We start from the raw sequence: 21711 nt of genomic DNA, 5'->3' as shown, positions 1-21711 counted from the left end.
GGGATGAGAAAGAACAGGTTACAATAAATAAGTGGGGGAGGGGGGAGAGGATTGAAGCAATTGCTCCAAAGGCCTGCAAGGATTCAACGGGCCAAACAGCCTTCTACATTGTACGGCTGGACATGACATGGATTGGGCACCAGTGCAAATTTATGAGGCTTATTCAGAACCAAAGTTTCAAACATTAACCAAAAACTGGAGTACACAACGTTCATGATAGTAGTCACATGGGAGCCGATCTTCAAGGCAAACCCCACATTAAAGGGGGTGAGGGGGAAACAGAAAATGGGTGTATTGTGATCTTCCACAATGCGAAGCAGCATCATCCGCGCATGCGTCAAGAACTGCAAGTTGAAAGAACATTTTGTGTTTTACTATTTTTTTTAAAACTCTACAAGAGCGAATATTATTCTGTATCTCATTTTTTGTGGGCAGTGATTTGTCTTTATTGCAAGGATGAATTTCTTTAGTCAGAGGGTGGTGAATCTGTGGAATTCATTGCTACAGAAGGCTGTGGAGACCAAGTCAATGGAAATTTTTACGGTCAACTCAAATGCCTGTAAAATGGATAGAAATATAACACATACCTAAATCACTATCATCTTCTGAAGCACCTGTTTTAATTGTATTGTTCTCTGTTACAAATGGTTTTATTCCTTCTTGATTGCCGACAATACTTTTCTTCTGCAGTTTAAGGGTAGAAGCGGGTTTATTTTTCATCTCATCGGCTCGCTCCTCTTCTTCACTGCTTTCAGAGCGCTCATCTTTAAATGCCGTCTTTTCACTCGCTGTTATTTTAAGCTTTTTCTTGTTAACGTCAGTACTGATATTGTCACTGGGGCTCTCAGTTTCCAGTTCTTTTATCATTTTTGATTTTGTCCCTTTGTTTAGACTCTGCTTTTTCTTTTTATCCATCAGCATGCTGCCTTTCAAAGCTTTTCCGGAACCACTCTTTCTTCCTTGCCTCGGTTTTCCCCCCAGCTCTCTTTGTTTGCTCTTTCCAGGTTCATCATCATCATCCAAGTCGGAATCATCAGAGTCCAAGTCATAAAAGCGCTTCAGGTCTTCCGTTGTGCTGTGGTTGATCGGTCTCCCCCTCTTATCCACGGTGTAATTCAGTTTAAATTTCTTCTCGTGAAACATCCCTTGAAACCGCTTGTCGATCTTGATCTTGCGTTCTTTCTCGGGCATCTCCCAGAACCTGGGGTCCTTCATCACCTGCCTGAAGCGGTCGTCACTCATAACTTCCTCTGCTCTCGACGCCATTTTTATCCAATCCTATGTCCAATCTGCAAGAACAAAATTTAAACTTTATAGAAAAAAATCACAGGAATCATAAAAATATAGATTGAAAATAAATATACAAAGCACTCCAAGGGCACACAGATTCTTCAAATTACATTTTTATACACATTCTCCTGGGAAAATGCATTTGACAGGGTTTAATAGATCTCAAAATCTGCATCAATCCCCCCCCCCAACATGACTGCTCACACAGTGCTTAGAGTTACCTTGAGCTTCTCTCTTACTTATCTCTACAACTGTGCTGTTACCGTAATTATTCCTCATACATATCAGGATTAAATGTTGAAAAGCCCTGTACAGAAATGTTCTTTTTTTTTAGACAACAGATGCAAGAGTAGGCCATTTGGCCCTTCGAGCCAGCACCACTATTCAATGTGATCATGGCTGATCCCCAATCAGTACCCCGTTCCTGCCTTCTCCCCATATCCCCTGACTCCGCTATTTTTAAGAGCCCTATCTAGCTGTCTCTTGAAAGCATCCAGAGAACCGGGCTCCACCGCCCTCTGAGGCAGAGAATTCCACAGACTCACCACTCTGTGAGAAAATGTGTTTCCTCGTCTCCGTTCTAAATGGCTTACTCCTTACTCTTAAACTGTGGCCCCTGGTTCTGGACTCCCCCAACGTCGGGAACATGTTTCCTGCCTCTAGTGTGCCCAAGCCCTTAACAATCATATATTTTCAACATCATGCAAAACACAAAATGCAGGCGTATAGGCAACGTTTTGGTCTGAAAGAATGTCCCTATACATTCCCACCTGAATCGCGAATTTACTCCAGCTCTTTGCGTTTGGGCATGCAGAACCCACTGACTTCATCAACTTCACGACTAATTTCCATCCTGCACTCAAATTCACTTGGACCATCTCCGACATCTCCCCACCGTTTCTACTTCTCACCGTCTCCATCACAGGAGACAGTCAATCCATTACAAACCCACTGACTCACTTAGCTATCTAGACTACACTTTTTAGGAGGAAATTTGGGGAATTGGAGGAACAGCATCTCATATTTCGCTTGGACAGCTGACAGCCCAGTGGTATGATTTTGATTTCTCACTTCAGGTAGCCCCGGCATTCCCTCTCTCACTATACCTCCCCACCCATGTCGTACTCGTTTCTCATTTTCACCCTACAAACAGCTTACAATGACCCGTTTCCTTTATCATCGTTACTTTCTTGCATATCTTTCATTCATTGTTCTTTATCTCTCCACATCACCATCTATATCTCTTGTTTCCCTTATCCCTAACCTGTCTGAAGAAGAGTCTTGACCGAAACGTCACCCATTCCTTCCCTCCAGAGATGCTCCCAGTCCCGTTGAGTTACTCCAGCTTTTTGTGGAGTAACTCTGCCCCCATTCTTTAGGGAACGGCGGTACCCATCTTCCAGTATAGAAGAGGCTCCTCCATATCCCACTACTCCGCTCTCGCTCTCCCTCCCTCCCCCCCCCCCCCATTCGTAACAAGGACAGAGTCCTCCTTGTCCTCACCTTCCACCCATCAGCCGTCGCATACAGCATATAATCCTGACATTTTCACCTCCTCCAACGGGATCCCACTACTAGCCACGTCTTCCCAGGCCCACTCCTTTTTCTTTTTCACAAAGACCCTTCCCTCCGGAAGTCGCTGGAAAACTCGTCCCTTCCCACCTAAATCGACCCCTCCCCAGGTACTTTCCCCTGCAACCACAGGAGATGAAATACCTGTCCCTATACCTCCACCCTCGACTCCACCCAAGAACCCCAACAGTCCTTTCAGGTGAGGCAGAGGTTCTTTTTTCAGGTGAGGCAGAGGTTCACCTCCTCCAACCTCATCTACTGTATCTGCTGTATCATGGGTGGACTCCTGTATATCGGCAAGACCAAGTGCAGGCCCGAAACGTCACTTATTCCTTCTCTCCAGAGATGCTGCCTTTCCAGCTGAGCTACTCCAGCATATTGTGTCTATCTTCGATTTAAACCAGCATCTGCAGTTCCTTCCTACACATGTTACTGAGGCATTTTATGTCTTTTTCATCATTCTGGTAAACCTCCACTGCACCTTTTCCAAAGTCTCTACGTCCATGGGGAGACCAGAACTGCATGTAATACTCCAAAAGCGGCCTAGCAAAGGTCTTGCAAAGTTACATTGTGACTTCCTGACTCTTATACTCAATTGTCCTGCCTGATGTCAAGCATACCATATGCCTCAGATATATTTATACGATACACCTTCTTTACCATGGTGAGAGGGGGGTGATGAGGGAGGGGGGGGGGGGGAGGATGATGAGGGGGGTGATGAGGGGGGGGGGGGGGAGGATGATGAGGGGGGGATGGCGGGGGGATGATGATGGGGAGGATGATGAGGGGGATGAGGGGGGGAGGAGGAGCGGGGGTGATGAGGGAAAGGGGGATGATGAGGGGAAGGGGGATGATGGGGGGGGGGAGGGGGATGATGAGGGGAGTGATGGGGGAGGATGATGAGGGGGATGATGAGGGGGGAGGGGGGTAGGAGGAGCGGGGGATGATGGGGGGAGGGGGATGATGGGGGGGAGGGGGATGATGAGGGGAGTGATGGGGGAGGATGATGAGGGGGATGATGAGGGGGGAGGGGGGTAGGGGGTAGGAGCGGGGATGATGGGGGGAGTGATGGGGGAGGATGATGAGGGGGGGGATGATGAGGGGGGGAGGGGGGTAGGAGAGGAGCGGGGAGGATGATGAGGGGGAGGGGGGAGGGCGGGGAGGATGATGAGGGGGAGGATGATGAGGGGGGAGGGGGGAGGGCGGGGAGGATGATGAGGGGGGGATGAGGGGGAGGGGGAGGGAGGATAACGAGGGAGGTGTAGAGAGTTAGAGGGGGTGATGGGGGGGAAGGGGGATGATGGGGGGCATGCGCGGGGAGGGGGGTGATGAGGGGAGGGTCCGGTCGCCACGTACCCGCCACCCAGGAACCGCACCGTCCTCGTGCCGCCCGTAGACTCCGCCCCCTGACCCCGTGACCTTCTCCTCCCCACCTTACCCAGTAGGGGGGGGATTGTTTCAACATTGCAACTCAAACTCCAACAAAACACGCGTAAAATACTCTGCCACCTAGCAATTAAATGGGAAATTTCTACTCAATATAATGACGTTACATAAATGATTGTAATTATTGCTCTGCTGCCGACTGTTGTTTATTTAGGACCAAGCTCCCCTTTGGTCAAGTGGTTGCATCGGGGGGGGGGGTAGTCCGGGGGCGCATGCGCGCTGCGAAGGCGTGGCGGTTGCCGGGGCAGGGCGCATGCGTAGTAGCTGGCCGTTGAAGAGCCGGATGCGCATGCGCAGTGTCGAACGTTTTTGCTGGTTGCCATGAAAGCGCATGCGCAGCAGCGAGGCACGGGCGGAGACGCATGCGTAGCGTTGTAGTGTTTGACAAGCGCCGGGGAGACGCATGCGCTTTGGTGTCTCCTCGATGCAGTGCCGGGTTTGCGCAGGCGTACTGTCGAGCGGGTGCCGGCAATCTGCATGCGACGTCAGTGGCGAGTGGCCGGTGCCGGGTCTCGCCGTCGGGCCGCTGGAGGGGATGAGCGGTGTCTGGCGGCTCCTTCCCGCCGCTCTCCGCCTGCACCCTCCGGCCTCCCCCATCTGCTGCTGCCGCCGGCGGATTCAGGCCTCGGCAGCAGGGAGCGCGGCCAATGTCTTCGACCGGGGAATGAAGAAGCGGCAGAAGAAGTGGGCGGCAGCGGCAGCAGCAGCGGTGGGCGATGGAGGGCAGTGCGACTACCTGAGGGAGGAGGTGAGGAGGAGAGGAGGAGAGGGTGAAGGGAGGGATAGGGTTGAAGGGAGGGTGGAGGGAGGGGGTGAGGGGTGAAGGGAGGGTGAATGGAGGGGGTGAAGGGAGGGAGGGGGTTGAGGGAGGGAGGAGGAGAGGGTGAGGAATGGGTGAAGGGAGGGAGGGAGGTGAAGGGAGGGTGAATAGAGGGGGGTGAGGGAAAGAGGAGAGGGAGGTGATATAGGAAGGAGAGGGTGAGAGGGAGGAGGCCCAAACTGCAACAAGGTCACACAACGTTTAGAAACAAAACTCAATTCCATTTGGAATATTTTGGAGGACCAAGAAACCAAGAACCAAGAAATGCTGGAAACAAGCAGCTGGTCAAGTGAATTCGAGTTGGTCGAGTTGTATAGGGTGATTTCACCAAAGGTCAAATGAGCGTAGATCCCCCCTCACGTGACCGAAAATTTTAACTGGAGGACATCTCTCAGTTTGGTACATGTAAGTGAATGGGGAAACACGCACTTTCCCACCCGTTAAAAACATGGAAAACGGCCGATTTTTGAGCTGAAATTTTCTGTGCTAGTCGGGGTGACCATGAAGCACAGCGACCTAAATTTTCAGGCAAAACAAAAGATAGAAAGTGAGGTAATTACAAGAGGGAACTGAAGGTAGAAAGCGGCGGAAGTGAACAGCTGACATTTGCCGTGGTGATTTTAAGATCCAAAATATCGGGAATTATCGCGTTTACTCGCTGAATTTCATCAAAAGTAAGTTAATAATGCCTTTAGTGCGTGTTTCCCCATTCACTTACATGTACCAAACACCCTATTCTCCAATGCTTGAACGATTACAGCCAGTCATCCAAGGGATCCAGAGGGAACAGAGGACAAGAGAGTCAGGATGCGTGGGAAGGAAATGCAGATGCTGGTTTACACCGAAGATAGACACAAAATGTCAAGTCAACTTTATTTGTCACATACACATACAAGACGTACAGTTAAATGAAAGTGGCAATGCCTGCGGGATTGTGCAAAACAACAGAACAGAACCAGTATTTATATATTTTTTAAAAAAAAAGACACAACAGCATTTACGCCTGCTGAGATCAGAGTCTACAGTCCTGATGGCCTGTGGGAAGAAACTCCGTATCATCCTCTCTGTTTTCGCAGCGTGACAGCGGAGACGTTTGCCTGACAGTATCAGCTGGAACAGTCCGTTGCTGGGGTGGTAGGGGTCCTTCATGATCTTACTGGATCTTGCACCTCCTGGTGTATAGGGTGGTTGAACGAAAGGTCACTGGGTCAGAGGGCTCGACGCACGGAGCCGCTAAATCCATCTGGAGGACATCCGTCACTTCCGGTATATGTTATTAATGCTAAAAACGCGTACTTTCCTACCTGTTAAAAACCGCCAAAATGTTGAATTTTTGCGCTGAATAAAATTGTGGGAGTCGGGGTAAGTGTGAGAGACATGTACCCAACTTTAGAATTCCAAAAGTGAAGCGAAATGAAGGTATAGAGAAGCGAGAACTGAAGGGACAACAGCAGCTAAAGTGCTTGGTAAACATTGAAAATATTGGGAATTATCGCGTTTGCTCACTGCATTTCATCAACAGTAAGGCATTATTTGTGTTTTTTTCTTGATTCCTTTGGTATCTAAAAAATCTCAGAAGTGATAAATCTGGCTGTAAATTATTCTTCAGTTGCGTTTTCATTTTGTATGTAAAAACCCACGGGAACTATGGGCGATTTAAAAAAAAAAAAAAAATTACAGTCAGATTTATCATTTCTGAAACATTTTAGATGCCAAAGGAATTAAGAAAAAACACCGTAGTTGATGAAATACAGTGAGCAAACGGCCAATGTTCGCTAAGCACTCTGTCTGTTGTTGTCCCTTCAGCTTTCGCTTCTATCTGGTGTCATTTCTCCTCACTTTTGGAATTCTGAAGTATGGTAAATGTCTCACACGCTTATCCCGATTTCCATAATCATTTACAGCGCAAAAATTGACAATTTCAGTGGGTTTTAACGGGCCCGCTATGCTGGAAACAATGGTAAGTGCCTACGTGCAGTTCATCATGTGTAATCTATTTGGAGTAGCGTAGCAACAGTACGGGTCATGGGTCGTGACCCTACTGCTGTGAAACCTCCCTATAGGTCCTGCAGGGGGGGGGGGGGAAGTGTAGTTCCCTTGGTGCGTTCGGCCGAACGCACTACTCTCTCCAGAGCCTTCCACTCCAGGGCAGAGCTGTTGCCGAACCATATCGAGATGTTTCCGGTCAAGATACTTTCGACAGCACCAGAGTAGAAGGATTGAAGGATCCTCAGAGAGACTTGTGACCTCACGATCATGTTCGGCAGACGTCAGGATCGAGGGCCCTGTTCTAGTCCCGTATTGCTCTAATGCTACATATCGGGACATATATGACAATGAAACACTCTCTTATGATACTTTCTTATGATATACACAAAATGCTGGAGTAACTCAGCGGGACAGTAAGCATTTCTGGAGAGAAGGAATGGGGGACGTTTCAGGGCAACAAGGATGTTTTGTCTCGACCCGAAATGTCACCTCCTTTTCTACAGAGATACTGCCTGTCCCGCTGAGTTATTCTAGCATTTTGTGTCTATCATAAGAAACTCACAAGTGTTTTATTGTCATATACATCCCGATATGTAGCAATAGAGCAATACAGCATTAGAACAAGCCCCTCGATCCTAATGTCTGCTGAACATGATCGCAAGACCAACTGTGATCTGCCTGCACTTAATCCATTTGCCCCAATCCCTGCACATCCATGTACTTATCCAAAACTCTCTTAAGTGCCACTATCGTATCTGCCTGCACCACCACCCATGTCAGCGCTTTTCATCACCATCTGTGTAAAACAAATGTGCCCTGCACATCTTCTTTAAACTTTGCCTCTGTAGTTTTTGACATTTCCACTTTGACTTTTAATGTCACTGCCATCTTGTGGATAAGAAGGATGCTGGAAAATCGAAGGTAGACAAAAATGCTGGAGAAACTCAGCGGGTGCTGAGGCAGCATCTATGGAGCGAAGGAAATAGGCAAAGTTTCGGGTCGAGACCCTTCTTCAGACTGATGTGATTGGTTCATGTTTTCTTCTTATCGAGTCCATACACAAGATTAGAAGTTGTTCAGCCAGAGCTGAACACACCTCTCAGCATCTGCATACAATGGTGTCTGTTTTGCTCTTCTTGTGCGTGGTGGTGGAAACAGGGCCGCGGCGTGATGATCTTTCCTTGACCCCATTGCTTCATGTGATCTTCACATTAATTTTTTTGTGCAGTGTGTTTCTTCTTGGACGTTTTGGAGGAACAGGAGAGCAAGCAGATCCTCTAACCTTGCACATTTTCCCATTTTCACACCTTACCCTTCCTTATCTCCAGTCACCCTCTCTCGTGACTCTCAGTCTGAAATAGGGTTTTGACCCTTCTCTCCAGAGATGCTGCCTGCATTTTGAGTCTCTTAAAGGTTTCTGATGTTTATAGTCTTGCGAAGAAGTAGCAAGTGGGAATGAGTTTTGTTGTTTCTCAGTAAACAATAAAGTATGCCATTCGCAATTCAAAGACATTAAAATGGGAGATAATTGCTATTCCATGCTGAGTTTATTTATAATATAATTTGGTATCGTTATCTAGAACAATTCTATCTCCTTAGATTTTTATAACTCTCTCCTCAGGTTTTTTCAAAATTTTTCAGTTATTTTGTGTGTGTTTTATTTGGTTGTCAGTGCAGGCTGAGGTACACACACATGCACATATTAAATTAGTAATCATGACAAAATAATGTCAGTCATTCCATGTAATAATATGTTGGGCACTGAAAATCCATTCTGGGAACAATCATAAAACATTCTGGTGAAGTCACAGCCCAATGTTTGTGGAGGGAATAAATAATAACATTTGGGTGGTAAGATTGAATTGTGTTTCCTCATGTTTCACAATCCAGAGCTCTTGAAACCTAACTTACACCTTCTGTTCTTGTCTCTGGCTTTTGCTCTAACCATCAAAAAACCCTTGCCTATGTTGACCCTCGCCTGCCATACTTTGTCCTGCATTCCTGTTTTCCAGCCTCCTTCCCACCACTACAACCAGACTGAAGGGTCTTAACCTGAAACTTCACTTATCCATGTTTTCCAGAGATGCTGCCTGACCTGAGTTATTCCAGCATTTTGTGTCGTTTTGTGCATTTTGTGAATGCTTTTGCATGTCAGCATGTAAATACCTTGGAGAATGGATGCAGTATGGGCATTGCATTGAAATATACCCAGAGTACAAAAGTAGTAGGCCGTTAGTCCCTGAAGAGAGACTCAAAATGGTGGTGTAACTCAGTGGGTCAGAGAGCATCTCTGGGGAAAAGGAATAAGTTGGCTCTCCAATGAGAGTTCTGCAACACCCCCTTTCGCCCTCTCCCCTGACTTGCAGTCTGAAGAAGGATCTCAACCTGAAACGTCACCCATTTCATTTCTATACAGGGTGCTGCCTGATTCCAGCACTGAGTTACTCCAGCACTTTTTGTCTATCTTTGGTGTAAACCAGCATCAGCTGCTCTTTCCTACACATTTCCCACACCTACACAGAGTGGTGAATCTCTGGAATTTTCTGCCACAGAAGGTAGTTGAGGCCAGTTCATTGGCTATATTTAAGAGGGAGTTAGATGTGGCCCTTGTGGCTAAAGGGATCGGGCGGTATGGAGAGAAGGCAGGTACAGGATACTCAGTTGGATGATCAGCCATGATCATATTGAATGGCGGTGCAGGCTCGAAGGGCCAAATGGCCTACTCCTGCACCTATTTTCTATGTTTCTATGACCTTGAAGCTTGTTCTACTGGTGAATGAGATTTTGACTGATCTATTGTAAAACAAATCACAGTTTCACATTTTAAGATCCAATTACTGAACCTTTCCAAATGATCTATATCACAATTTTGCAATTGTACAGGTTGGAAGCAGAATTGCAGACCGTGTTTTGGATATTGTGAGGTAAGTTTGACCCGCTAGACTTTTTGTCTGTTGTGTTTTTCTATTTGCAGTTCACCTAAATCTTTCCCCACAACGTTAAAGCATTTTTGTTCAAAAAATGTGCATGAAATTATATCCGGGTACGACTTCACCTTTTTTTCCTTACAGAACTTTCCCCGTTGCGCTCGACATTGGATGTGGCAAAGGCTATATAGCAGGAAATCTAACCAAGGTAAGTGAACAGACATTGGCAATTTGGCTTCAATAAAAGTGTATCTTTTTCACCTGAGGTTTAGTTTTACAAGGACTTAGTGTATCATCTGCTTTAAAAAAAACCCAATATGACTTTAAATTGGAAATCTCAGCCAGTTTCCTCTTGAGTATACATCCACAACATAATTACTCAACAAATTGGCAGCTTTTCGAGTCAGTTTGAATGTATTACATATTGTGTCTGATGGTAGGTACGACAATGCATAATCAATATACCATCCAAAACGCTGAAAAGGTATTTCAGATAAATTTAAATCCAATGATGCATTGTGCTATCTTTATCAACATTCTTTTTAATTTGCATCTTGAAACATCTATGCACTGCAAACATTTTTGAAATATTGGTGTTAATAGTTCTGAAGTTGTGAGATAAACTGAAAAACCATGAAGCATCATTTCAAAGCTGTAAAACACAGGTCGCAACCTATGGCCCATGGGCCGGATCCGGCCCATAACCCAAAATCATCCGACCCACAGGCGTATTTTTATTTTATTTTTTTCCAATTCATTTTCGCGACCTGGGAACTGTAGCCAGTCCTGTGACACGGGCTGATTTGGGAACTGCAGCTAGTTCCGGGTCACGCAGGCGACCTGCCGGGGCAGGCGATCCAACCTGGGAACTGCAGAAAACGAATTGAAAAACACATGAAGACTAATGGGGGAAAAACAACATCAAGTGTCACACTATGGTGATAGATGTGGCCCCCCCTTCCGCTCACAGACATGGGTCCTGGGCCCCTATGCAGAACAAGGTTGCCGACTCCTGCTGTAAAACAATGAAATTATCGAGATAGCTTGGTGCATAGAATGTACCCTCATTATTTGTTTTCTCGTGAAGGATGATACACAAAAACTGAGGATGTATTTTTTAACACCTTCATTTACTATCCCAACATTTAAAAAAAAAAAAAAAAATTTAGATCGGCACATGGGGACAGGTTTAGAGGAATATGGGCCAAATAAAGGCAGGTGGGATTAGTGTAGATGGCACAAGTTGGGCAGTGTGGGCAAGTTGGGCCGATGGGTCTGTTTCCATACTGTATCACTCTATGAAAATGTCTTAATTTTTTTTTTAACAAACTTTGGTTATTTATGAATTAATCCTGTTTCTGTTGTTTCAGGATACTGTTCAAAAAATCTTTCAAATCGATGTCGCAGAGGATGTTTTGGTAGGTTCTTTGTTCATGAAAAGCATTATAGTTTGAAAGAATATGCAGGGCTAGATGTTACAGTTAATACTTCATGTAAAAATTAAGAGATAATTAAAAATAAATGTTGCCGTTGACTATTGCCTTCATGTTTCCAATGTTTTGTGGTCTTGCCTCTGATCATTGCTCGTGGATCAGCTACTAAATGGTTTCTTGAAAGGTGGAACTGAGCATCTTTGGCATGGTGATCGAGCAATACTTGCTTGAAAAATAGAGACCAGTCATTTGTGATAACAACACTTTAATATATAGTTACTCCAGCATTTTGTGTTATATATATATTATATATATTATATATATATATATATATATATATATATATATATATATGGTATATATATATATATATAGATAGATATATAGATAGATATATATATAGATATATATATTATTATATATTATTTATATATATATAACACAAAATGCTGGAGTAACTCAGCGGGACAGGCAGCATCCCTCGAGAGAAGGAATGGGTGACGTTTAGGCTCGAGGCCCTTCTTCAGACTCATCGGTCTGAAGAAGGATCTCGACCCAAAACATCATCGGTTCCTTCTCCACAGAGATGCTGCCTGTCCCGCTGAGTTACCCCAGCATTTTGTGGAAATCTCTGCCACAGAAGGCAGTGGAGGCCAATTAATTCACTGGATGTTTTCAAGAGAGAGTTAAATATAGCTCTTAGGGCAAACAGAATCAAGGGATATGGGGAGAAGGCAGGAATGGGGTACTGATTTTGGATGATCAGCCATGATTATATTAATGGCGATGCTGGCTTGAAGGGCCGAATGGCCTACTTCTGCACCTATTTTCTATGTCTATCTTCGGTTTAAACAAGCATCTGCAGTTCTTTCCTCGAATATATATAAATCTATCTATTTATCTGTTTGTTTATTTATTTATTTATTTATTTTTTTTTTTTTTTTTTTTTTTACTTGCCCCTCTCCCCAAATCCACATATCTTTCACCCAACGAACTACATTTCACAATTCATGTTAACAAAGCTTTTTGGAAAAATATAAAGCTGATAAATTTTAAGATGTGAGCGGGACTTGCAATAGAACTGCTTTCAATATTAATGCGGGGAGAACGTACTATCACGGGGAGAACGTGCTAACTCCGTACAGGCTGCACCCGTAGTCAGGATCTAACCCAGGTCTCCGGCGCTGTAAGGCAGCAACACTATCGCTGCGCCACCGTGCCACTCGTATCTGGCAGCATCTATTTTTTTTCCGATGCTGCTCATAAGCAGACTATCTATAAATGTATTGATATAACAATGTTTTCTGTTGTAGGATAGGAATTATGCCCCAAATGTGATCCTTTTTATACCTCAGTTTACCTGGTGGCCCAAAATGGGGAGGGGTGTCCTTCTTTCTCCAGATGAATCGTGAATAAAGTTGGAGGGCGAGTAAACATTTTGTCCACTGTACGCTCTTCCGGAGCAGCCTCAGTGCTGTATTTGTCTTTGACATGGCTTGCAGAATGAGAATAGAAAGGTCTTGGAAGGAAGAGAGAGTAGATATTCATAAGGTCATAAGTGATAGGAGTAGAATTCGGTACATCAAGTCTACTGCCATTCAATCATGACTGATCTATCTCTCCCTCCTAACCCCATTCACCTTGGTTTCTCCCCATAACCTCTGACACCTGTACGAATCAAGATTAGATCACAAATATGGAAATGTTCTATTTTTATATGTGTGCTATTTATGTTGCAACTGTACCTATTAACGCAGCTGTTAATTGCTGACCTTATTGCTTTAAATGTACCTTTACAGAAATGCCCAATTGAGACTGAAATTCCCACATATCATATCCTAGCAGATGAAGAGTTTCTCCCCTTCCAAGAAAATACATTTGATCTCATTGTTAGCAGTCTAAGGTGTGTGATTAAATCATCCCCGTTTTAAATGATTAGTACCAACAATTAATTAGTATTCTTCCCATCCTTGATAAAAAAACACTGCATGTAATTATTTGTAAATGTTTCCTGAAACTCGCATGATTTTATTTGAATTTTGAAAAATAGTTTGATTTGACTTGAATGCCTGTACAATTTGAAAATGTTTACCTTTTGAAATTGGCTTTGTTAATTAAAATCTCCCCTTTCATTTTTAGTTTGCATTGGGTGAATGACCTCCCAGGAGCCTTCAAGCAGGTGAAAATGCTTTCTCCACAATTCCAAACAAATAGTAAATGAAAAATGTTGCCTGTCTATTCCCTCCCAAGGTGCTGCCTGACCTGCTGACTTCCTAATAGTAAAGGAAAGTGATCATCGGGTGCACAGCTATGCCACGGTGGTTTAATGTTGTAACTGTTGAGACATATTTCATGTTTATAAAAAAAAATGCAGCCCAATGTCCCAAGCAAACCAATTCATTTCTGTAAAAGCAGCATCATAACCTCTCATTTGTATTGCATTGAATTTTTCAAAATGGATCCATTATTGTATTGTTCAGTAATGAAATCCACAATATGACAAAAGGTATTATTCAGTTTTTGAGATGGTGAAATGGGGATGTGGACAGCGATAAATGGTTGATGAAAGTAGTAGATTGAAGATGTTGGATGCAGCCACTGTGCAAATGTGGACCAGTGAAAGGCAACAACTGGTCCCAGGCTGAGATGGATGAACTGAGGAGGGTTTAACCTGGTAGAGTAGCCAGAGAATCGCAGGAATACCACGCAATCTCGTTCCGTCTGGAATAAAAGTACCCGGTAATGAGAGAATTCCATTAAAAGAGACCTAAGGGGCAACTTTTTCACACACAGGAAGGTGAATTTATGGAACGAGCTGCCAGAGGAAGTGGTAGAGGCAGGTACAGTTATGGCATTTAAATGTATTTGGGCAGATACATGGATAAGGAAGGTTTGGAGGGATACAGGATGGGCATTGGCAAGTAGGCTGGTTGACATGGACGAGTTGGGGTGAAGGGCCTGTTTCAGTTCTGTATAGTTCTGACTTGTGTGGGTGGCACTGGCGCAGCAGTAGAGTTGCTGCCTTAAAACACCAGAGAGCCAGGTTCGATCCTGACTGTACGGAGTTTGTACGTTCTCCCTGTGACCACGGGTTTACTCCGGGTGCATCGATTTCCTCCCACACACCAAATGGCCTATTCCTGCACCTATTGTCTATGTACAGGTTTGTAGGTGAATTTGCTTCGGTAAAATTGTAAATTGTACCCAACAATTGTCCCAAAGATAGTGTCCGTGTACGGGGTGATCATTAAACAGCGTTGACTCTGTGGGTCAAAGGGCCTGTTACCACGCTGTAGTCTATAGTCTAAAATAAAGACTCTTAGCAATATGAGTCTGCCCCCTCCTCCCAGACCCCATGCAAACCAGAACATCTCAAGGTCTTCAACCCATGTGCCAGAGCTTGCATTATGCAGTGGCTTGGAAAGGTGTAGCAACATGACAAGAAGAAGAAGCATAAAGGAAATTAGCGCTGTAATGCTGATTATTTAAAATCTTTGAACTATTTGAGCATTTCTTTCCAAAATGTGCTGGAACTCAAGTTATATTGAGCGGAAATAGGTTTGTGTCATGCACCACCAAACACATTTATTGACTGGTAATTTTAGGAGATACACTAACTGTTCTGGTAGCAATGATGATTCTTTTTTCCCCCTCTGTAGATTAATTATTCCTTGAAACCAGATGGAGTATTCATTGGTGCCATGATGGGTGGGGAAACCTTGTATGAGCTTCGCTGTTCCCTGCAGCTCGCAGAGCTGGAACGCGAAGGAGGTTTTGCGCCTCACGTATCACCGTTCACTGCCGTGACCGACCTCGGAAACCTCTTGCAACAAGCAGGATTTAACATGCTAACTGTGGTAAGGCAAATAAAGATTTGTTTCTAACTTGTTTGTTTTTTACTTTATAGTATGAGTAGTGTCAGGAAAAAATAAATTTGAAGTATATATTCTGAAAAAAAATATTTTGTTGCACTGGGCGACACAGTGGTACAGTGTTCGATCCTGACTACGGAGTTTGTACATTCTCGCTGTGATTGTGTGGGTTTCCTCTGGGTGCTGCGGTTTCCTCCCACATTTAAAAGATGTGTGGGTTTGTAGGTTAATTGGCTTCTGTATATTAGAGAATAGAACTAGACTATGGGTGATAGATTCTTGATTAGTACGGGTGTCAGATGTTATGGAGAGAAGGCAGGATAATGGGGTTAGGAGAGAGAGATAGATCAGCCATGATTGAATGGCAGAGTAGACGATGGGCAGAATGGCCTAATTCTGCTCCTATCGTTGGTTGGCGCGGACATGGTAGGCTGAAGGGCCTGTTTCCGCACTGTATCTCTAAACTAAACTAAACGCACTTAATTTCCTTCAAGTGGCCTTGCTATTATTTCACTACCGATGAACAGGTAGAAGCGATACACGTTGGTTTCTGGCAGTGTCATTCATTAAATGGCCATTTAAAGGTATGGGCCACCAGGTCACATTCAATTCTCTTTGAACCCGCTGGGAAAATGACTTGCTATTGTGATACGGTTCCCTCTGCCGATTGCCACATTAATGCCGTACCTTAATACAAAATGCCACCTACACAATTAGCATATTCCCTGTTTGGATCATTGACATTTATTTCAAGTTATTTAACACTTATGCTTATATAAAATTTAAAAAGTGCAACGACCAGAAAAATTGGTGATTACAATTTTGTCACCTTTATCTCAGCTGCGCAAACTTACCTTACCCCTTAGTTATGCATCAGAACAAAATTATGAAACATTAACAGGGAGTTGTATTGATCATCCCGACGCGAAGGCTTCGGACATTGGACCATCGGCAGTGGCGACTGTGGATGGTTCAACAGCCCCGACCACGGGTGAACAAAGAGGAAGATAATTGAACTTTATTACCTTCCATCACAGTGAGGAATGTGGATTCCGCTGTGGTGGATGTTTATGTTACATTTTATTTTATGTGGCTGCGCGTCTTGTTTTTTACTTAGTATGGCTGTATGGTAACTCAAATTTCACTGTACCTTAATTGGTACATAAGACAATTAAATTGAATCTTGAATAGTGTACCATTTTCAAACCTGTAAAATAAATATTGTAAGTCCTGTACGTTAATTTTCTACAGGACATTGATGAAATCCAGGTCAACTATCCAGGGATCTTTGAAGTAATGGAGGACTTGCAAGGTTGGTGGAGGTGGCCGTGACCACAGAAATGTTATTTGGTTTATTCTCAATTGTTCGTTTAATTGATATGATTTTTTTAAATCTACATAAATCATACATTGCGTTTGTGCATATGGTTTTGAGAACAAGATGTGGAATGTTGTGGTGGTGCAGAAGGGCACATTCCCTCAGATGAAAGAATGATATTTACAAAACGGTAACCTTGTAACCCCTCGAGCCAACGCTGGATACGTAATGTGATTTCTTTTAAATCTCCTGATAGTTTTGCATCTCTAAATCTGAAGGTATGGGAGAGAGCAACTGTGCTTGGTCCAGGAAGTCCATGTTGCACAGGGATACCATGCTAGCAGCTGCAGCCATCTACAAAGGTGAGTGAGAGGTTGGACTTCAATCTGATATTTGGTGTGAGTTAGAAAGTACTTAATGGGCATTTGGATATAAAGGGAGCACATGAATCAGCTTTTCTGCTCAAAATGCTGGTTGATATTTTAAATTAATGCCAGTACATTCGCACAGCTTCAATAGTCTGAAGAAAAGTCTGAATCATTTTTAATCCAAAATGGAAAATGTTTCATCCCTGCATTTTCCTCATGTGCCACCATGTACCAACAGCATCTTCCCTGAACCTAACAGACTCGGAATCTAGTTCAAGTCTGAAGAAGGGTCTTGACCCGAAACTTCACCCTGTCCCACTGAGTTACTCCAGTATTTTCTGTCTACCTTTCCTCATTTCAGTTCTAAATGGCCTATCCCTTATTCTTAAACTGTGACCCCTGGTTCTGCACTCCCCCAATATTGGGAACATGTTTCTTGCATCTAGTGTATCTAATCCATTAAAAATTTAATAATCCCTTCTCATCCTTCTAAATTCCAGTGCATACAAGCCCAGTCGTTCCATTCTTTCAGCATATGACAGTCCCGCCATTCCGGGAATTAACCATGTGAACCTACGTTGCACTGCCTCAATAGCAAGAATGTCCTTCCTCAAATAAGGAGACAAAGACTACACACAATACTCCAGGTGTGGTCTCACCAGGGCCCTGTAGAACTGCAGAAGGACCTCTTTGCGTCTGTACTCAAATCCTCTTATTATGAAGGCCAACATGCCATTAGCTTTCTTCACTGCCTGCTGTACCTGCATGTACCTTTCAGTAACTATATCATTGCATCCTGGTGTATAATGACAAACTAATCTGAAGCTGGGTCACAAAAACTGGTCTTATGACAATTTGATAGTGAACACAGTTGACAGTAGAGAGCACAGTTAGGCTGTGGGATCAGGCAGCATCCCGGGTGAATGCCATACTGCAGATTGGTACTCAAGAACGAGCTCTGCTCTGAGGCAGGCTATTTTGGTATCACACCCGAGGGATCTACCCAACAATGCAGATAATTGTCCAGGTGTGTTCTGCCCACAAAAAGCAGGACAAATCCTATCCAAACAAATTACTGTCACCTATCTATTGTCGGGCAACAGCAAAATGATGGATCATGTCAGTAATGGGGCTTTTGCGGTATTCTTGAGTAATATTTAACGCCCAGTAAAAAAGATGTGGGGAAAGAGGACACTGACCAATGAAGGAAATTAGGGATTCACAAGTTATAGGAGTTGAATTAGGCCATTCGGCCCATCAAGTCTACTCTGCCATTCAATCATGGCTGATCTCTGCCTCCTAACCCAATTTTCCCGCCTTCTCCTCATAACCTTTGACACCTGTTCTAATCCAGAATTTGTCTATCTCTGCCTTAAAAATATCCACTGACTTGGCTTCCACAGATTAACTACACTCTGACTAAACAAGTTCCTCCTCACCGCCCTTTAATTCTGAGGCTATGACCTCTGGTCCTACTCTCCCACCAGTGGAAACATCCTCTCCACTTCCACTCTATGCCTTTCATTATTCTGTAAGTTTCAATGAGATCTCCCCTCATCCTTCTAAACTCCAGTGAGTAGAGGCCCAGTGTTGTCAAATGCTCATCATATGCTTACCCATTCATTCCTGGAATCATTCTTGTGTAGGAAGGAACTGCAGATACTGGTTTACACTGAAGATAAACGCAAAATGCTGGAATAACTCAGCAGAACAGGTAGCATCCCTGGAGAGAGGGAATGGTGATGTTTTGGCTCCCATTTTCAGACACTTGAAGAAGGTTCTCAACCCGAAACGTCACCCATTGCTTTTCTCCAGAGATGCTGCCTGTCCCACTGAGTTACTCCAGCATTTTGTGTCTAGATTGGGGATCTTAATAGGTCCAGAGAGGAGAAAGATAAAATTGGCAGGAGAATCAACGGGCCTGAGGATTGAGAGCAGTTTAGAGTTCAATGATGCAGTGTGCTTCAATGTACCTTTTCCTTATCTCCCAAGTACAATATTTTATTTGCAAGTTTATTTTTTAAATCAGATTTTCAATTATTAACAGTCATATTTGATCCTTTCTGAAAGTATTCTGGAATAAATCTCAAATAAATATATTTGTTTGCACCTTCACGCAAGCATGCTATTGAAAGATGGAATAAATGGCAAGCATAACAGCTCAAGCGCATATTACTTCAATATAACATGGAAACATCGTTTGCTATCGAGCCTAAAGCATTTCGTTGTCTCTGTACTTAACACTGACAATGACAATTAAAATTGAATCTGAATCTGAATCTGAAATAATCAAGCATAGTCATATAACATGGAAACAGGCCTTTCGGCCCATCTTGTTCAAGCCGACCAAGATGCCTCATCGACACGTCCCACCTGCCAGCATTTCGCCCATATCCCTCTAAACCTTTCTCTATCCATGTACCTATCCAAGTATCTTTTAAATATAGTTGTGGTACCTGCCTCAACTTCCTCCATAGGCAGCTTGTTCCATATATCCACGACACAGAGGTAGGAAAAATTTGTAAAAGACAGGTCCAAAAATCACGCAGATTCACCATTTCTCTTCACTTGCAATTATGTTTTGGTTTAATCACATGTGTGTTGTGATTCATGTTATTGTTCCAGATAGAATTGGCTTAAATCATCTTCTGGTGTGTTATAAGCAGTAGCTGTTGCTAAACATCAACAAAAAGTAAAACATATGATATTTGTAACAATTGTACTAAATCAAACTTTTAATTGTCTCTCATCAAAGAGATGTATGGCAACCAGGACGGTTCTGTGCCAGCAACGTATCAGGTTCTGTATATGATCGGTTGGAAACCCCATGAATCACAGGTACGCAACTTCCAATCTTTCCAAGCTAAAACAAAATCTATGTATTTGAGGAAGGACATTCTTGCTATTGAGGGAGTGCAGCGTAGGTTTACATGGTTGATTCCCGGGATGGCGGGACTGTCACATGCTGAGAGAATAGAGCGGCTGGGCTTGTACACTCTGGAGTTTAGAAGGATGGGAGGGAATCTCATTGAAACATATAAGATTGTTAAGGGTTTGGACATGCTAGAGGCATGAAACATGTTCCCGATGTTGGGGGAGTCCAGAACCAGGGGCACAGTTCAAGAATAAGGAGTAAGCCATTTAGAACGGAGACAAGGAAACACTTTTTCTCAAAGAGAGTTGTGTCTGTGGAATTCTCTGCCTCAGAGGGCGGTGGAGGCAGGTTCTCTGGATGCTTTCAAGAGAGAGCTAGATAGGGCTCTTAAAAATAGCGGAGTCAGGGGATATGAGGAGAAGGCAGGAACGGGGTACTGATTGGGGATGATCAGCCATGATCACATTGAATGGCAGTGCTGGCTCGAAGGGCCGAATGGCCTACTCCTGCACCTAATGTCTATTGTATTGATTTGGACATGGTGCAGCGCCTTTGATTTCATATATACAGATATTGACAATTGGACAGTTAAAGACAATTGTTAAGAGTTTCTTGTACAGAAACACTGTAGAATATTGGATTACTGTTCAAGATGTTTAAAAAATCATATTTGTAGCCCAGCCTTTCAGCCCATTGTAATATATTTTCATGTTTAATCACATCAATGTGACAGGCATTAGCCTGCTGAGTCAGCTTTGGACTGCCTCTGAAGCGACTATATCCTTGGGTAGGGTTGCACAGAATTCCAGGAACTCCAAAACCCTGTACAACTGTCAGAAGATTGACAGATTCATAGACAGTCTGGGAGAAGAATGAGAGTTTTGGAGATTGACAGATTTTTGATTAGTACGTGTGCAAAGGGTGATGGGGAGAAGGCTGGAGGATGGGGTTGAGAAGGAGAGATAGATCAGCCATGATTGAATGGTGGAGTAGACTTGATGGGCCGAATGGCCTAATTCTGCTCCTATCACTTATAAACATCCTCCCTATTCTTATGCTCCAATCCTGTTGCAATGAAGGCCAAAATGCCATTTGCCACTTTAACTACTTGTTGCGTTTGTCTGCTAACATGTAGGTCATGCGCCACAGCCAACACACTGTGTTATACAGACATTACTATGTTTTCTTTCAGGCTCAGCCAGCAAAGAGAGGTTCGGCTTCAGTATCAATGGGCGACATAGGAAACCTGCCTGTACCGATGGTAAAAAAGGATAAAGAGTTTTAAAATTGTAACGGAGATTACATCCAACCGTCCAGAAAGTTTGCTGGTCAGGCAACATCTCTCCGATAAACCAGAACACTCGTCGTTTTACTGTAGAAGAGTAATTGTGTGTGTAAATATAAACAGTAAAAGATTATCATTTTCAAATTGGACTTGAATTTTATTTTCCTGCTGGATCAGGTGATGTTTTCTGCACAAGATGAAAGATAGATTATTCTTCCTTGTGTTCTGAATATATTTTCACGCTTGAATTCCTTGATCTATACAAAAGCAGCTGATGTGCATTTTTAACTTTTCCTCAGTCACCACCTTTCCCTGATGGCACAGCTGAGGCGAGGAGTTCACTCAAATACTGTGTGTCTGGAACAGTGGGACTTATTTAAATGTATTTAATATCAGCATGGAATGCAGTTTGCAAGAAGCAGCCTAATATTACTTTATCTGAAACTTTAGAGTATAGTTCTCACAAATAGCAGAAGATAATAGTGATGATTTTATGTAATTAAGGATCAAGAGTGT

The 21711-nt window shown here is 43.6% G+C and overlaps 2 protein-coding genes across 4 annotated transcripts in view; one reads left to right on the top strand and one right to left on the bottom strand.

The window, feature by feature from the left end:
• esf1 (ESF1, nucleolar pre-rRNA processing protein, homolog (S. cerevisiae)) overlaps window positions 1–4330 on the bottom strand; it is a 57125-nt gene extending 52795 nt beyond the window's left edge. Inside the window, exons 1-2 of the mRNA XM_055638907.1 lie at window positions 4219–4330; window positions 588–1289 (exon numbers count right to left, since the gene is read on the bottom strand). Of these exons, the coding sequence (XP_055494882.1) occupies window positions 588–1266 (679 nt within the window). The 5' untranslated portion in view covers window positions 1267–1289; window positions 4219–4330. The remainder of the gene's footprint in view (window positions 1–587; window positions 1290–4218) is intronic.
• A 366-nt stretch (window positions 4331–4696) lies between these two features.
• ndufaf5 (NADH:ubiquinone oxidoreductase complex assembly factor 5) lies at window positions 4697–21363 on the top strand. Of its 3 annotated transcripts, XM_055638905.1 has the most exons (11): window positions 4697–5056; window positions 10001–10041; window positions 10189–10252; window positions 11415–11462; window positions 13277–13380; window positions 13617–13656; window positions 15137–15334; window positions 16601–16661; window positions 16946–17029; window positions 19791–19873; window positions 21103–21357. In XM_055638905.1, the coding sequence occupies exons 1-11, from the start codon at window positions 4712–4714 to the stop codon at window positions 21193–21195; spliced, it is 1161 nt and encodes a 386-aa protein (XP_055494880.1). In that variant the 5' UTR covers window positions 4697–4711; the 3' UTR covers window positions 21196–21357. The 3 variants fall into 3 exon arrangements, 2 of the variants coding, with proteins under 2 accessions (XP_055494880.1, XP_055494881.1); XR_008723813.1 differs by lacking the exon at window positions 21103–21357 and having other exon boundaries at window positions 16924–17029; window positions 19791–19812; XM_055638906.1 differs by lacking the exon at window positions 15137–15334 and having other exon boundaries at window positions 21103–21363.
• Window positions 21364–21711: the final 348 nt, after the last annotated feature.

The sequence above is a fragment of the Leucoraja erinacea genome, chromosome 8, assembly GCF_028641065.1.
Source record: "Leucoraja erinacea ecotype New England chromosome 8, Leri_hhj_1, whole genome shotgun sequence".
NCBI lineage: Eukaryota > Metazoa > Chordata > Chondrichthyes > Rajiformes > Rajidae > Leucoraja > Leucoraja erinaceus.
Note: the sequence above shows the minus strand (reverse complement) of the source record. Positions and strands in the feature narration are given on the sequence as shown.